The sequence below is a fragment of the Trifolium pratense genome, linkage group LG5, assembly GCF_020283565.1.
Source record: "Trifolium pratense cultivar HEN17-A07 linkage group LG5, ARS_RC_1.1, whole genome shotgun sequence".
Lineage (NCBI taxonomy): Eukaryota > Viridiplantae > Streptophyta > Magnoliopsida > Fabales > Fabaceae > Trifolium > Trifolium pratense.
The window spans coordinates 54112011-54129688 of NC_060063.1; the positions used below are offsets into that span (position 1 = coordinate 54112011).

A 17678-nucleotide genomic window follows, 5' to 3' on the forward strand; every position below is an offset into this window, starting at 1 on the left:
TACAAGAGTACAAGAGAAAAACAAAAAAAGTCAGATATAAGCTTAAAGTGTTACTGACTGGTGCAATTATAAACAAAGAACTTAGGTCCATTATATAGTTTTAATTCCCTTATTGTTTCACCATTCTAAGCGATGTGGGACTTCTTCAATATAATTTCTTTGACCTTTTTTTTCTCTTCATTAGCAATGTGGGACTTACATTGCAATCAACCCCAACAAATCGCTTATATTGATCATATTTGGTCAGAAAAAGAAAAATATTTTCTTGGTCAGTTGGTACAAAAGAACATATTATATTGGTCATAGTGGACGATATAGTGATACAACTTTTAGACAAGGCGACGACTTAAGGTAAGGTATTGATTTGCTCACTATTGATACCTTCCCTTGGATTGCTTTCCATTCTCAAATTCTGCAATTTTTTTCAATCTTTTGTTCAGTTTTTGAAGCATGCCTGAACAAATTCCATATGGTGTTGCTGCAAGCCTCATTAACAGGTTACTTCATTTTCAACCTTTTATCTATTTTTTTTTTTTTTTTGTCTCTCGTTAAAATAGTTACACTTACAATAGATGTTATTATTACTTGAAGGAAGGGAATTCAAGTATCAAAATGAAACAGTCAGTTGCTATATATGCTGAAATTTTTGTTTTGACAGGTTGGCTTCTGCAACTTTTTGTGAATTCGGACGAATATATGATGTTATGGACGAGTTGGAAAGGCTTAAAAGTACAGTTGAATCCGTCAGAGCTGTGCTCCTAGATGCCGAGGACAAACAACAACAAAATCATGCTGTGGAAATCTGGATAAGAAGACTCAAAGATGATGTACTTCATCCTGCTGATAACTTGTTAGATGAATTTGTTATTGAAGATATGAGACACAAAATGGATGAATCTCATAAGAACAAAGTGACACAGGTACTTCATTCCTTCTCTCCAAACAGAATTGCTTTTCGCCATAAAATGGCAAATGAGATTGAAAAAATACAAAAAAAACTTAATGATGTGGTGAAAGATATGTCTGGCTTGAATCTAAAAACAAATATTGTTGTGGTTGAGCTAAGTAACACTATAAGGAGGGAAACTAGTTCTTTTGTATTACAATCAGATATCATTGGAAGAGAAAATGATAAAAAGAAAGTTATAAAATTGTTGAGACAATCCCATAGAAACCACAATGTCTCCTTGGTTGCTATTGTTGGAATTGGTGGATTGGGAAAAACAGCTCTTGCTCAATTGGTTTATAATGATGGTGAAGTAAAAAACATTTTTGAAAAGATTATGTGGGTATGTGTCTCTGATAACTTTGATGTCAAAACTATTGTGAAGAACATGTTGCACTTATTAACCCAGGAAAAAATTTATGACAACTTATCACTGGAAAATTTGCAAAATATGTTTCGTGATGAATTAACCGGTAAGAGATACTTGTTAGTTCTTGATGACATTTGGAATGAGAGTTTTGAAAAATGGGCTCAATTGATGACTTACTTGATGTGTGGTGCTAAAGGAAGTAAGATTTTAGTGACAACTCGTAGCAAAACTGTGGCGCAAACAATGGGTGTAAGTGACCCCTATGTTTTGAATGGTTTGACCGAAGAGAAATCATGGGATTTGTTAAAGAAGATTACATTTGGGGATGATACCATTGGAGTGAGTCGATCTCTTGAATCAATTGGTATGAAGATAGCTAAAAATTGCAGTGGAGTTCCGCTAGCAATCAGAACACTAGGAGGTCTATTACACGGTCAAAGTGAAGAAAAGGAATGGAATGATATTTTACAAGGTGCCTTTTGGAAATCATGTGAAGACGAAGAAAGCATCATGCCCGTGTTGAAACTTAGTTACCAAAACTTGTCTCCTCAACTACGACAATGTTTTGCTTACTGCTCTTTATATCCTAAGGATTGGAAAATAGAGAAGGATGAGTTGATTCAACTATGGATGGCACAAGGTTATCTTGAATGTACAGATGAAAAACAGCTCATGGAAGACATCGGTAACCAATTCGTGAAGGTTTTCTTGATGAAGTCTTTTTTCCAAGATGCTGAAATGAATTGCCATGGCGATATACAGAGTTTCAAAATGCATGATTTAATACATGATCTTGCGATGCAAGTAGCCGGAAATGATTGTTGTTTCCTGGACACTAAGACAAAGAGACTTGTAGGAAGTCCTATGCATATAATGCTGAAAAGTGATGCATTTGGTTTGTTGGAGTCATTGAATGTAAGCAGAATGCGAACTTTAATTTTGTTGACAACCATCTCAGAGAATTTTAGCGAGAAGGAATTATTGGTTATCACAAAATTCAAATACTTGCGTGTCTTGAAGCTACCAAATTGTTCTTTAACTAAGTTGTGTGATTCAATTGGAAAGTTGAAGCATTTAAGATATCTTAACTTATCAAGTTGCCAAGGATTAGGAATTCTTTCCAAATCCATAAGCAATCTTGTTTGCTTACAAACACTATTTTGGAAGCAATGTAAAGAAGTTGAATTTTCTACAAAAGATATCTCAAAATCAATCAATTTGAGACATTTAGATATAGAAAATTTAAAAGTCCCCGATCAGAAGAAGACAACATCTCGATTTGGAAAATTGAGTGTGTGTGCACAATATAATAGTGTCATTTTTTCAAATTGGTTTTCTCCATTCATAAATATTGTACAAATATCTATTGGTAATTCACCTGGTTTGAAGTATCTCCCACCAATGGAACGTCTCCCGTTTCTTAAGTCACTCAGGATACGTCATCTTAATGAATTGGAATACATATATTATGAAGAGCCTTTTTTATCTGAATCATTTTTCCCATCTTTGGATAAACTCGAACTTGTTGGATGTGGAGTGTTGAGGGGATGGAGGACGATGAGGGTCGATGTCAATGATGATGATGATGATAACTCTTCACAGTCATACCATCTCTCTTTTCCTTGTCTTTCTGAATTAAACATTCGTCATTGTTCAATGTTGACTCACATGCCTACATTTCCAAAACTTGACAAGACATTGAGTTTATCATCTTCTAGAGTAGAGGCATTGGAAGCAACATTAAAGATGGTAGGTTCAAAGTGTTCGATTGAACTCTCGCCTCTTTCCATGCTAAAATACTTGCGCTTTGGCGGATATGATCTGAATGTGAAGAAACTCCCAAAGAATTGGGTGCAAAATCTGACTTCTCTCAAGCATCTTGTGTTTTATGATCTTAAAAATGAACAATTTCAGGAAATTGAAATTTGGTTTAAGGACAACCTCAACTATCTTCCTTCCTTGGAAAATATTACATTTTCGTATTGTGAAGATCTACAGGAATTGCCAGATTGGATTTGCAACTTCTCGTCACTTCATCGTATGAAACTTGAGTGCTGTAAATGTTTGGCTTCGCTGCCCAAAGGAAATCTTTGCCTTGCCAAATTACAGACCATAATCATTCAATGTCCCCTTTTACTTGAAACAATGTTCCAAATTCCTCACACCCCACTCTTACCCGGAATCGTAATCTTGGAAAGTTATCAAAGGTATGACATTCTCTTAGAATCACTGCTAATTTTATTTGGTTTATGTTGTTTGATTTTCTGGATTTTCAAAAGTAAATGGATTCCATTATTTGTAAATGGGCTAATTAGTTTTAAGGTACACAATGTCCTAGCCTATTGATTTTATTTCTAACCTCCAAAAATGCCTTATTACTCTTTGATTATGAAGATCATGTCTTGAATCTATTTATTTGTTATTGCATTTATGTTCTCTGAAATTCAAAAATGTTGTGCACCAATTTATAGGTAATGGGGTGGACTACGCTTGAAGAATGAAGGAGAATAGTGACAAAAGAATAATGGGGTGTTGCTGTTGTGATTGTTTGTTGTAATGGAATGGAATGGAATGATATTTTCTTCTCAAATTACTTGTCCTCCAAGGTAGTTGATCATGAATATTAGATCAACTAATGTTATCTTATCTTATTTTGAATAAAACCTAAGAATATATATTAACTCAATTAGATGTTCAGGCTAAAGCTAGAGTTTTATCTCTTAAACGAATTTACAAACAAAGTATAAAAAATTATTAAGTTGTCCAATGAATATATTATATTTGTTGAATTTTATTTTGCCATTTTTTCCTCCAATTAAAATGTTATTTTTATTTTTTTCAACCAATTTATACACATTCAATTATTTAATTTATTTTTCAACTACCCCACTATACACTGTCACTATGTTGGGTAAGTCTTTGAAAAGTTGGCTCAAATGTAATGTAGATGCGGTTTTCAATTTAAGCAACATTATTACGACAGTGACATGGATAAATTACAATAAAAAAAATTAATTTTTCTATTTAGCTTTCAATAAACATTTCATAATTTATGGATAATCCATGAACCAATTTTTTTATGGGTTAATAAGTCTTTATCTTCCTACGATTTGAGTGAGTTTTATTTTACCCTGTAAAAATAAAACATTTAATTCCCATGTGGAAATTCCTTGCTTTTAGACTTTGGGGCGACAACATGGCAGATGAACTGTATTATTAGTAGTATCATGACATGGAAATGGATTCCTTGTAGTAAAGGATTCCCTGCGGTCGGTTTTTGACTGCAGGTTAATATTAGTCATCCAAATTTATTAAAATATATTATTTATTTGGTAAAAATTAAATTTAAGAACTTCCATGCAGTGATTGCATGCCTGCAGCATGCTTTGACTGTATGGGATCCAGGTCATCACGGCACGTACACATGACTTTTCTTTGAAAAAATTAATTTATTTAGTGACATGTTGTTGCCATGTCATATTTAAAAAAAAAAAAGAAGAAATTAATGATGCAAAGTCGAGATAAAGCGACGACCTGAGGTCTTTATTTGGTCACTTCATGTTTATTATTCATTTCTGCCAATCTTTTCAACCTTTTCCTCTTAATCGATCTGCTTGCTTGGTGTTCTGTTTTTCAAAGATGGCTGAACAAATTCCATATGGTGTTGCTACAAGCCTCGTTAACAGGTCACTTCATTTTTTAACTTTTTATCTATTTTTTTTTCAGTTTAATTTGTCAAACTCACAGTAGAATATGAAAATTTTATCTTTGTGCATCAAATAACTTCAAAATGAAAAAGTTACTCCTTCTAATACAAATATAAGAAAAAAAAACTATTATTTACTGTCTTTAAGAAATTTAGTTAAGTGTAGTTAATTTGTTTGATTTAATGCAAAACATCCGTTAAGTTTACTATATTACTCATTTTGAAAAGTATAAAAGTGAAATAAATGCCTAAAATAAAATAGAAGAAATAGAATTTAATTTATATGCACCGTCATGGAAAGTTATTTTATACATGCATCCAGTAATATAGTGACACATCATGTATGATATTTAAAAACACATGATATGTCACATTCATTAAATGATGTGGCAACACATCATTGGATGTATGTGTAAAGAATCTTTACACACAGCAATTAAACTCAATTAAATAAAGGGTATATTAGGAATAGTAGTATTAATTAGTTTAAAAGTAGTTAACTTTTGCTTATAATAGTGACCAAAATTTGAAGTTTTTTTTGCCTATATAACATATATTTTGTCTTTAATTTCCTTTTCTTTGGTATGCTTAACGAGTGATCGGACACTTGATCCTTAGCATGACCCTTATATTTATTACTAGAAGTAGAAGGAAGGGAAGTATCAAAATGAAAACAGAATTAGTTGCTATATATGCTGAAAATTTTCTTTGTGCAGGTTGGCTTCTGCAGCTTTTCGTGAATTTGGACGGATTTATGGTGTTATGGATGAGCTGGAAAGGCTTAAGAGTACAGTTGAATCCATCAAAGCTGTGCTAGTTGATGCCGAGGACAAACAAGAACAAAGTCATGCTGTCCAAATTTGGATAAAAAGACTCAAAGATGATGTACTTCATCCTGCTGATAACTTGCTTGATGAATTTGTTATTCAAGATATGAAACACAAAATGGATGAAACAACTAAGAACAAAGTGACCAAGGTACTTGTTTCTTTATCTCCAAACAAAGTTTCTTTTCGCCGAAAAATGGCTCATGAAATTGAAAAAATACAAAAAAAACTTAATGATGTGGTGAAAGATATGTCTGGGTTGAATCTAAACCAAAATGTTGTGGTGGTTCAGAAAACTAGTAGTGTGAGGAGGGAAACAAGTTCTTTTGTGTTAGAATCAGATATCATTGGAAGAGAAAATGATAAAAACGAGGTAATAAACTTGTTGAGACAACCTCATGGAAACAACAATGTCTCCACGGTTGCTATTGTTGGAATTGGTGGTTTGGGAAAGACGGCTCTTGCTCAATTGGTATATAATGATAGTGAAGTAAAAGAGATTTTCGAAAAGATCATGTGGGTATGTGTCTCTGAAAACTTTGTTGTCAAAACCATTGTGCAGAACATGTTGGAATCATTAACACAAAGCAAAATTGATGGCACATTACCATTGGACAACTTGCAAAATATGGTTCATGACAAATTATTTGGTAAGAGATACTTGTTAGTTCTGGATGACATTTGGAATGAGAATTTTGAAAAATGGGGTCAGTTGAGGAGTTACTTAATGTGTGGTGCTCAAGGCAGTAAGATTTTAGTGACAACTCGTAGTAAAACAGTGGCACAGACAATGAGTGTAAGTGACCCCTATGTTTTGAATGGTTTGAGTCAAGAAGAATCATGGGATTTGTTAAAGAAGATTGCATTTGGGGATGGTACCATTGAGGTGAATCGGTCTTTTGAATCAATTGGTAAGAAGATAGCTAAAAAGTGTAGTGGTGTACCACTAGCAATCAGAACACTAGGAGGCCTATTACAGGGTAATAGGGAGGAAAAGGAATGGATTGATATTTTACAAGGTGCATTTTGGAAGTTATGTGAAGACGAAGAAAGCATCATGCCAGTGTTGAAATTGAGTTACCAAAACCTGTCTCCTCAACTACGACAATGTTTTGCTTATTGCTCTTTATATCCTAAGGATTGGGAAATAGAGAATGATGAGTTGATTCAACTATGGATGGCACAAGGTTATCTTGAATGTTCAGATGAAAATCAGTCCATCGAAGACATCGGTAACCAATTCGTGAAGATTCTCTTGATGAAGTCTTTTTTCCAAGATGCTCAACTTGATAATGATAATTCTGATATAGTTAGTTTCAAAATGCATGATTTAATACATGATCTTGCAATGCAAGTAGGCAGCAACGATTGTTGTTACTTGGACAGTGAAACAAAAAGAGTTGTAGGATGTCCCATGCATATAATGTTGAAAAGTGATGCTTTTGGTTTGTTGGAGTCATTGGATGCAAACAGGATGCAAACTTTAATTTTGTTGACTACAAAGGAGTTGAATGAGAAGGAATTGACTGTCATCTCAAAATTCAAATACTTACGTGTCTTGAAGTTATCAGGTTGTTCTTTAGGTAAGTTGTCTGATTCAATTGGAAAGTTGAAGCATTTAAGATATCTTCAGTTGTTCGAATGCAAAGGACTAGGAAGTCTTTCCAAATCCATCAGCAATCTTGTTTGTTTACAAACACTAATATTAGATGATTTTGAAGAAGTTGAATTTTCGACAAAAGATATCTCAAAACTAATCAATATGAGACATTTTTGTATTGCAAATTTAAAAGCTTCGGAACCAAAGAAGACAACTTCTCGATTTGGAAAATTGAATGTGGGGCGACAATATAATTGTGTCATTTTTTCAAATTGGTTTTCTCCACTCACAAATATTGTTCAAATCTCTCTCGATGGTTGTGATGGTTTGAAGCATCTCCCACCAATGGAACGTCTCCCGTTTCTTAAGTCACTTAGTATACACACACTTAATGAATTGGAATTCATATATTATGAAGAGCCTCTTTTATCTGAATCATTTTTCCCATCTTTGGAGAAATTAAAATTTTTTGGATGTCCAGAACTGAGGGGATGGAGGAGGATGCGGGATGATGTCCATGATGATGATACCTCGGTTACTTCTTCACAGTCATACCATCTCTCCTTTCCTCGTCTTTCTGAATTAACTATTTATGGATGTTGTAAGTTGACTTACATGCCTACTTTTCCAAAACTTGATCAGAGATTGATTTTAACATATTCTAAACTGGAGGTATTGGAAGCGACATTAAACATGGTAGGTTCAAAGTGTTCGATTGAATTCCCTCCTCTTTCCATGCTAAAATACTTGAGTATTGGTGGATATGATTTGAATGTGGAAAAACTCCCAAAGGATTGGGTGCTAAATCTGACTTCTCTCAAGGAACTTGTTTTTTGTAATCTTCCAGATCGAACATTTCAAAAAATTGGAATTTGGTTTAATGACAACCTCAACTATCTTCCTTTCTTGGAAAGTATCACATTTTCATCTGTTAAAGGTCTAAAGGGATTGCCAGATTGGGTTTGCAACCTTTCATCACTTCACCGTATCACATTTTTGGACTGTAAAGTTTTAGCTTCGCTGCCCGAAGGATTGCCCCGCCTTGCCAAATTACAGACCCTAAAAATCGTTGATTGTCCCGATTTAATTGAAGAATACAAAATGCAAACAAGTGAAACATGGCACAAAATTGCTCACATCCCAAACATAATCCTAAAGATATCTTCTTATTAAAGGTACCCATATGACATCCTTTTGAAATAACTGCTAATTTTATTTGGTTTATGTTGTTTGACATCCATTATTTGTAGATTGATTTCTGTCTAACCTTATAAAATGCATTTTCACTCTTTGTTTTTGTTCATACTCAAAATGTCTTGGGTCTTAATTTGTTATTTCATATATTCTAGAATATGCAAAATGTAATATGGTCCTCTTTGATTATGCTGATTGTTAACTTGAGCCAAATCATTGCCTTAACCACTTTTAGTTACTTACTGTTCTATTTCTGTCATGGAAACTATCTAGCTGATGTCATCTACATGTGCATGAATGGTGATGGAAATGTAGCAGCAATTGATCTGGTTATCGCTACTGTTGTGCTGTGTGTGGATGGATTAGTTCATGCCTGTATTAATTGGATCATTGAGTAAAGGTGATAAGAGATATGGCTTTGCCTCCTTCAATGCTAGTGTCTCTCGAAATAGTTGATGATGGTGTATCTCAATAGTTGCTAATGTATCTCGAGATCATCATAAGTTGTTGTAATGGTGGTAATTGCGAAAAAAATGTTCGGTGCTCTGCTCTTAACATATTTAATTGTTGGTGTAATGTAATGGAATGACATTTTATCCAAATTTTGTTGTTGTTGTTGTAATGATAAGTAAGAAGTTGTTGTCCATTGATATCTAATTAATGGTTTGAACACGTAAGAAGTAAGTTGTTGTCCATTGATATCTAATCAATTGGTAGTGGGGATGAATTGAACACGTATTTGAACCCCAGGGTATGTGGTTCGTTTCACACGGAAGGCAAAAACTCCACTAGAGAGGGGTGGAGAAGATCGTGAGGTGGCAGTGCCAGGACCACCTAAGGTGGTGGAGCCTGAGTTGTTACAGTTACAAAAAAATCCGCGGATTATTGTTGCAATAAATAAGAGTTTATTTTTTGAATCTCCTTAATGATATATTTTATCATTCAGGAATTAGGAATGAAAATAGATTTGATTTTTCTTAATTATAACCTATCCCACAATATATATATATATTTTAGCAATTTATCGGAAACTGAAGTCAACAATGGAGAGGAAATAGACATGTCCATCGAGTAACTTGTGCAGCAAGAAAACAGAACAACTACAAATCTACAATGCCACTTCAGCATACTTAGTTAGTTAGTTAGTTATAAACTGTGTAACTACTAACTACCTTTCCCTCTATTCTTAACTGTCTATAGGCTATGATCTAGCGAGTGTGTGCTTATACAAGCTTAGCTTGCACCTGTTCCTCTCTCTATATGTAATCTGAACTTTCCTGAATCAATAACAAGTGATATTTTCACATATTTTTCTAGCTAGCTTGTTCTCATTAATTTCACTTGCATATATTATTATTTTTTACCTCCCTTACTCATACAAGAATGTTTACATTTTATCATTTGGGAATGAATGGAGAAAAGTTAAACAAACTTTTGTAGAAATAATTGATTGTCCCCTCTTAATCGAAGAATGTGAGACACAAACAAGCGCAACATGGCCCAAAATTGCTCACATCCCAAACATAATCTTAAAGAAATATTGAAGGTACCCACATGACATCCTCTTAGAATTTTCTGGATTTTCAAAACTAATCTGTTATTGCATTTATTTTAGAATATTCAATATATAATAAGGCTTCCTTGTTTTTAATCCATAAGTTGTTACTTTACTTATGATCCTCTTTGGTTATGCTGATGTTTAACTACACCAAAATTATTTATTTCTACTTTTAGTTACTTACTGTTATGTTTGTGTCATGTTAACTATCTAGCTGATGCCATTCACAAGAAGCCGGTTACTGATGTAAGACGCGTGTTTAACTATTCTCACCGGGTAACCAAACACAGACACTAAGCCATTTTTACATTCCTCATGAATGCTGATGGAAATGCAGCTGCAATTGATCTGGTTTTCCCAAAAGGTGCGGCCAAATGTGGCTGCTAGTGATGTTCTGTGTGTGAAATTGAAAGTGTTTTATTGGAGTCAGCATTTCAGTATTTCAATTTCTATTTATTGTATTTGATAAACTTTATTTCTTTAGTTATGATTTTTTTTGACAATATTTCTTTAGTTATGATGTCAATTTGTATTTTTTTTTTTTTTTAAACAGGAAAAGTTAGTAATTAGTTGTTAATATTAGTATTTTTTTCACCTTCACCAGAATTTGAACCCTGGTCCCTTGACACTCATTAACTTATAGTGCGTATTTCCTTGGTGAAATATGGAACAAGTGATCTTCTATTTCTGCGTAGGACTAAATTGCAGTTGGATTTGCCATGATTAAGTAGTCCTCAAGTGGTCCATATTAGAATTTTTCATTCACCGGTCCCACAACAATTGACTTATTTGACAATTTTATAAAACTGGTTTTTTGGTGAATATTATAAATCAGTGTTAACATATTTAATTTACACCATCATTTCAATCTTTCTTTGAGACTTTGACTTAGATAAAATAGTGCAGAGTCATGCTTATAAGAATCTATGAACATTTTTTTTAGGCAAAGAATCTATGAAATAGCTAAAAAGATAATAGTTAACTTATATTTTTGGCCTTATAATTTTTACAAATTTACAAATTTTCCCCCTTAACTTTCATAATAATGTTCTTGGCTTCCTAATTTTAACCTCATTGGCAAAAGTTGGTCTCTACTAATTTTGACTAAGTTAATGCACACGTGAACAGTGACTCACATGTTACGTTAACGTGTATTGCCACATGTGATGACGTGGTCTGCGAGTCACTATACATAATACAAGACATGCTAACGTGACATGCGAGTCACTATCGATTATTGAAAATTATCATTGTTTAACGGAAACTAATTTCCATCAAAAACTCATATTTTCTCCTCTCAATTCTCAACTAAATATTTTCTTTATCATCTTTGCACATGCACCAACCGCAGCTAAATCTAATAGACAATCTATCATGAGACCAACAAATTTGGGTTTCTTATTAGGTGACCCATTTTGGTGCAATATGAACAACTAGGCAAACACAAATACAATAGAAACAAGTAATAATTACCCAAAACCAAAGAATACCAAACCAAACTCAACACAATACCCCATAATCGCTTATTATATTTCTTTTCTCTTTAATCCAAAAATTCAAAATCCAAAACTTCCAAACAATCCTTTACCTTCTCCCCCAATCTTCATTTTCTCATTCCAAGCAAAGCATCATTCTCTTCTCTTCTAATCTTCCACTGTATATATCACACAGTCGCAACCATGTTCCTCTTTAATTCCCTTCCAACACAAAAAAATCAAACAATCACAAACGTGCTTTTTTTATCAAACGCGCTTTTTCTTTCTCTCACTTATAATTATAATATTCGGTTCAAAACATGGCCAAACAAAACCAAACCGAAACTCAAACCCATGAACCCGGTTCAGTCGAACCCAATTCTCAACACTTGACTCCTTTAACTCCTTTTAAATACTCGAACCGGGTTCAATTAAAAACACTTCTTCTAGACCGAACCGACCCCGGTTCAGAACTTGCTGGACAGAGAGTGGTGATAGGCGGATGGGTGAAGTCATCAAAGGAAGTTGAGAAATCTTCTCCTCTTCCGCCACCGTCGTTGACGGCCGACGATGAAACTATTCCGGGGAGAGATGTGTCGTGTGTGGAGATTCTTCAGTCTCGGATTCCTTTGATTCGTAATATAATGGAAGTTTTGGGAGGAAGCAGTTACGTGTCTCGCAAGAAACTGCGTGATTCTTCTATTCCTAAACCTCTTCCTCCTAAATCTTCCACAGTTTATCTTCTTCTCACCGACGGTTCTTGCGTTGCCACGCTTCAGGTTTCGCTTTATTCTCATTATTATTAGCTCAAATTTGTGTTTACATGTTTGCTATGTTGGAAAATATTTGGATTAACATTTTAGCTTAATTGAGCTTGTCAAGTCATATAATATTTTTATAATAAAATATAAAGTCAAAATATTTTATATAAGTTATAAGATAAGATATTAAGATGTTTTCATAAGCTATTCTAAAGAGCTTATGCAAATAAGTTGAAAACAACTTATGGACATGTCATAAGTTGTATCCATAAGGTCTCTTGAATAGTCTCACAAATGTTTTTGCCAACGGATAAGTTCAAATAAGTCAATCTAAACATACTTGGGGCCTGTTTGGATTGGCTTATTTTTTAGCTTATGCGAAGCAGAGCTTTTATGTATTAATATAACTTTTTCAATGTAGTTTATGAGAAAACGGCTTATAAAGATACACCCTTTGTTAGTGAAAACCTATAAATTAGCATAAAAGTTTATTTATTTGCATAAGCTAAAAAATAAGTCAAATTCAAACGGCCCCTCAAACTATTTTTGGATAGCTTATGAACTTCATAAGCTGAAAAATAAGTCAAATCCAAACGGCCCCTCAAACTATTTTTGGATAGCTTATGGACATGAGCTTAAAATAGTTTATTGACATGTCATAAGTTGTTTCCATAAGTTTTCCTAAATAGTGTCACAAGGGCTTATGTTACTAGATAAGCTCAGCTAAGTCAATCTGAACAGACCCTTATATGTACAAAACCAATCTAATTGTTTATCGAAATTTTATTTGATGTTTCTCATTGTAATAATTTAAAAACTTGTAGGTTGTGGTTGATTCCTCGGTAGCTACACCTAGCCGTCTTTTGCCTACCGGAACCTGTATATTAGTGGAAGGTCAGCTAGAACGACCACCAACAGAAGGGAAGCATGCTATTCAGTTAAAGGCTGACAAAGTTCTTCACATTGGGACAGTAGATGTTGGCAAGTATCCATTATCAAAGAAACGAGTTCCACTGGATACATTAAGAGAGTACTCCCATTTTCGCCCTCGAACAACTACGGTGAAATTCTATATCAGTTTGATATTTTATCTCATTCTATGTATCTTATCTTTTGACACCATAGATTTTCTGACAAATATCATCTATAAAGCATTGCATTTTGTATTTTTGTTACTTCATCTGTTTGTTATTTTTTATTGAGTTGCGCTTGGCCCGTGTATTAGGTGGCAACTGTCATACGAGTTCGCAGTGCTCTATCTTTTGCAACCCACTCATTTTTCAAGGATCATGCATTTATCGACGTGCAAGTACCTACTATAACTACCACAGACTGCGAGGGATTTGGCAACATGTTCCAGGTTACAACTACTACCTCGGATCAGAAAGCTGATAAGGAGAAGCTGAGTACCATTTATGAGACTGAAGGTTTTAGCCTTGAAATTGTGAAGGCAGCTGCCAAAGAGAAAAGCAAACTAGTTGAAACTTTAAAAAGAAGCGAAAGCAATAGAGAAGCGCTGGCGGCTGCAATTCATGATCTGCAGAAAACTAATGAATTGGCATCACAATTGGAAGCAAGAGAAAAGAAAAATATTGGAACTTCATTGAAGGATGACAAAGTAGACTCTTCCGAAGAATTTTTCGCTAACCAAACTTATTTGACTGTTTCTGGTCGCTTACATCTCGAAAGTTATGCATGTTCTCTTGGAAATGTGTACTCATTTGGACCTAGATTTCAAGCAGATAAAACAGATTCTGCTAAACATGCTTCAGAAATGTGGATGGTTGAGGCTGAAATGGCTTTTTCTGAATTAAAGGTATCACTTTTTTGCAAAATTACTATACATAAGATACTCAAATTATCGCATTATAACGATCTCTATTTAGTCAAGATTATAACAGTTATTTCACTCAAATTATTGCATTATAACTATCTCTATTTAGTCAAGATTATAACAGTTATTTCTGTTTCATGACAAATTCTTTCTTCTATTCTGATCGGGAGGTTTTTCTATCAGTTAATAGAATGTTATATGTACATTGTAATACTTACAGGATTCCATGAACTGTGCAAATGACTTGTTCAAGTACCTATGTAAGTGGGTTATGGAAAATTGCTCCGACGATCTGAAGTTTGTCGGCAAAAGAATTGACAACACTTGCTTTGATCGTCTTCGGCAGATTATATCAGGCTCCCCTGAAATAATTTCCTATAATGAAGCCTTAGATGTTTTACTAAAGGTAGTTATATATATCACCAAATGCTCTTGAACATATCGCGTTGATTTTCGCCACATGATTTCCTTTTCATTTCAAACTTCAAAGATAACACATTTTTGTTTGTGCATGTTACTGGTTATCCTCCCAGGCTGAAGATAAGAAATTTGAAACAAAGTTCGATTCAGGTGTTAAACTCACTTCATGTCTCCTAAGGTATATGCCATATGGATATTTACTTCATGACCTGGATTTGCTAATTTTTAACAGGAAAAGTTTTTCCCTCACCGTTCTTAGTTACTTACTGTTATGTCTGTTTCATGGCAGCTATCTAGCTGATGCCATCTACAAGAAGCCGGTTCTAATACACAGTTATCCAAAAGAAGCTAAGCCATTCTACGTTCGTGTTAATGATGATAAAACTGTAGCTGCATTTGATCTTGTTGTCCCAAAGGTATGGCCAAAACTGACTTCCGTTGTGGTAGTGTGTGTGTGTGTGGATGTATTAATTTTTTAAAAACGTCTTTTCAGGTTGGAACTATAATTTCTGGCAGTCAAAATGAGGAGCGGCTTAACGTGATAAACTCGAGGTACTGCTTGTTTACTATTTCCTTAGTTCGTTAATGTCTTCTTACTGCACATGCCATCTTCTGATTTCAATAACAATATTTAATGAACCTTTAAAATAAACTCATGATAAAAATTGTATTTCTTTTGGTAAGTGTATCAATTTGTATCTACACTGTTAAATAATGGTGCATATTTCCTTGGTAAAATTTGAAATAAACCTTATGGTGTTTCTATACTGTATGGCAGAATTACTGAGTTGGGTTTGCCGCAAGAGAAATATGAATGGTACTTGGATCTTTGTCGAAATGGAACGGTTAAGCGCTCCGGGTTCACTCTGAGGTTCGACCTTTTGGTTCTTTTTATAACTGGCCTTACCAATGTTAAGGATGTTATCCCTTTTCCAAGAAGCTATGGCAAGGCCAACAACTAATTATATTTCGGCTAAGATTTCAAGATGTACTCACTCTGAGGCTATTGTCATTCCAATATTTATGGCAAGAGGAAAACATAACACTGATTGTGTAACATAAGCATATCAATTTATTACATGTATGCCCAATGTAATTGTATATAAGGAAAACTCTGATTGAAATTAAATTAATATATAAAAGTCTTCTGAAGTTCTTTCTAGTTCTAATTGATTTCAGCTTTAAATTTCGATTGAGTATTCATGTTTTTACTTCAAACAACACTACATTGTTGAAGTTGCGAGGTAACAACGAATTTTAGAGGACTGTAACTTATATAGATGCCAAATATTGGAAGTTCCTTCCTATATAAACTCTAGAATTATATTCCTTGTCGGTGAACTTGAAATTATAAAAAAAAACATCAACTGATGATTAGGTTTGTAAACCAAATTAGTATTTGAAAAGTGGAAATCACAAAACTTGTTAAGCAAGATCTTTTATTCCTTTTCGGTATGTATACCATAAACGAGAAAGCTTCAACTTACTCATTGCTAAGGATGATATACTACATTATTACATCCTCCATTTTCTGCTATCTGCTATTTGGTTTATGCAGTTTGCATAAGTCAGTTGACTCAAGATGTCTCCACAACCGTGACTGAGACTGCATTAACCAATTTAATTGCAATTCTCGACAATATTAAGGATCACGACAATCTTAGCTTTGGAAGGGATATCATAGAAAGCTAAGATTGAATTGTTGGATGACTGAAAACCAGCACCTGCTAAAACCAAAGATTACATTGTACTATAACCTATCTATTGTTATCCTCTATGAATCACTGACACACACATAGACACCGCACACAACACGGACACAAAAACAACGGTAATCATTTGCAAAAATGAAATAGATAGAGTATATAATCACAGGTGTTAGTGTCCGACACGCAGTCACGTCTACAATTTGTAGTGTCAGTGCTACATAGAGTTATCCTCCGTGACAAACACATCTGTAGTGGTATGGACTATTGACTGGATCATTTCCCTCTACAGGCACCTGCTCAGCTCTACACTTGTACTTACATCCTCTACATTCATTGTAAGTGCAAGTTGATGTTGTGGATCCAATCACCAGTCTCCTAGAATTCCTCATTCTCCATGCCACATTGCTACCCTATGATTCCAGATATTCAATACATTAAAGGAAAAAAAATACTTCAAGCAATTATAATTTGATAATACTTGTATTTGTTTCACCTTTAAACTTTTTTCTGTATAGATTTGCTAACTCTTCTGCTCTAATACCTGCAACAAACAATGACAAGTTTGCAGTAAAACATAGAGAGAAATATACTTGATGCAGTCAAAAACACTTGCAGCCACTTAGTAATTACATCTCAACTGTCGAATGTAGATTCAATGATCTACAGTCCAGGTTTGTAATTTATATCCGGTTGGATGAAGTTGGAATATGAACCGTCTGATCTTATCCATCGACTAAAATGTAGTGTTTGCAGAAATTTTTGACAGCATATAAAATACAATTGAAATTAAACCTTATCATACGAAGAGAAAATAATAATTGAAGTAGGACAAAGCATAACTTTGACTATGACCTTGTATTAATTCAATAGCAAAGGTTAAGGCCAAAAGCAGTAAAACTTTTTTGGCTAGTTTATTGATTCTCATTCTCCCTTTTTATGTTGCAAAACTTTGAAGGGTTTATGAGTATATATAGACAGAGAGAATATATCTAAGAGAATTGGAAGAAAGAAAAAAAAAAAAAAAAGAAAAAAAAAAAAGACACAATGAGATTGGTTTATATTATGGTGAATCATGAGATAAACTGATGAAATCTGCAAAGAGACAGAGGACATTGAGGATCAAAATACAATCACTCCTATATTTGGGTTGATGTACAAATCAAATGTGGCTAAAGTATTATTCAATTTGGTCACTGGTGCATGGTTGAATGTTGTCTTCTAAAAACATTAAAATATTACAAGTTCAATTTTCAACAAACCGATACATTATAAGTACTA

The 17678-nt window shown here is 33.9% G+C and overlaps 2 protein-coding genes across 4 annotated transcripts; both read left to right on the forward strand.

Moving 5' to 3' along the window:
- Positions 1–307: 307 nt before the first annotated feature.
- On the forward strand, positions 308–9431 carry LOC123883200 (disease resistance protein RGA2-like). Of its 3 annotated transcripts, none has more exons than XM_045931941.1 (3): positions 308–497; positions 659–3523; positions 3788–4110. In XM_045931941.1, the coding sequence occupies exons 1-3, from the start codon at positions 451–453 to the stop codon at positions 3789–3791; spliced, it is 2916 nt and encodes a 971-aa protein (XP_045787897.1). In that variant the 5' UTR covers positions 308–450; the 3' UTR covers positions 3792–4110. The 3 variants fall into 3 exon arrangements, with proteins under 3 accessions (XP_045787897.1, XP_045787896.1, XP_045787895.1); XM_045931940.1 differs by lacking the exons at positions 659–3523; positions 3788–4110 and adding exons at positions 5739–8624; positions 8917–9431 and having other exon boundaries at positions 346–497; XM_045931939.1 differs by lacking the exons at positions 308–497; positions 659–3523; positions 3788–4110 and adding exons at positions 4796–5002; positions 5739–8624; positions 8917–9431.
- Positions 9432–11516: 2085 nt separating this feature from the next.
- LOC123883202 (asparagine--tRNA ligase, cytoplasmic 2) lies at positions 11517–15966 on the forward strand. Its single transcript, XM_045931943.1, has 8 exons — positions 11517–12455; positions 13262–13498; positions 13663–14253; positions 14492–14677; positions 14805–14869; positions 14981–15107; positions 15185–15243; positions 15470–15966. The coding sequence occupies exons 1-8, from the start codon at positions 11997–11999 to the stop codon at positions 15651–15653; spliced, it is 1908 nt and encodes a 635-aa protein (XP_045787899.1). The 5' UTR covers positions 11517–11996; the 3' UTR covers positions 15654–15966.
- The last annotated feature ends 1712 nt before the right edge of the window (positions 15967–17678 follow it).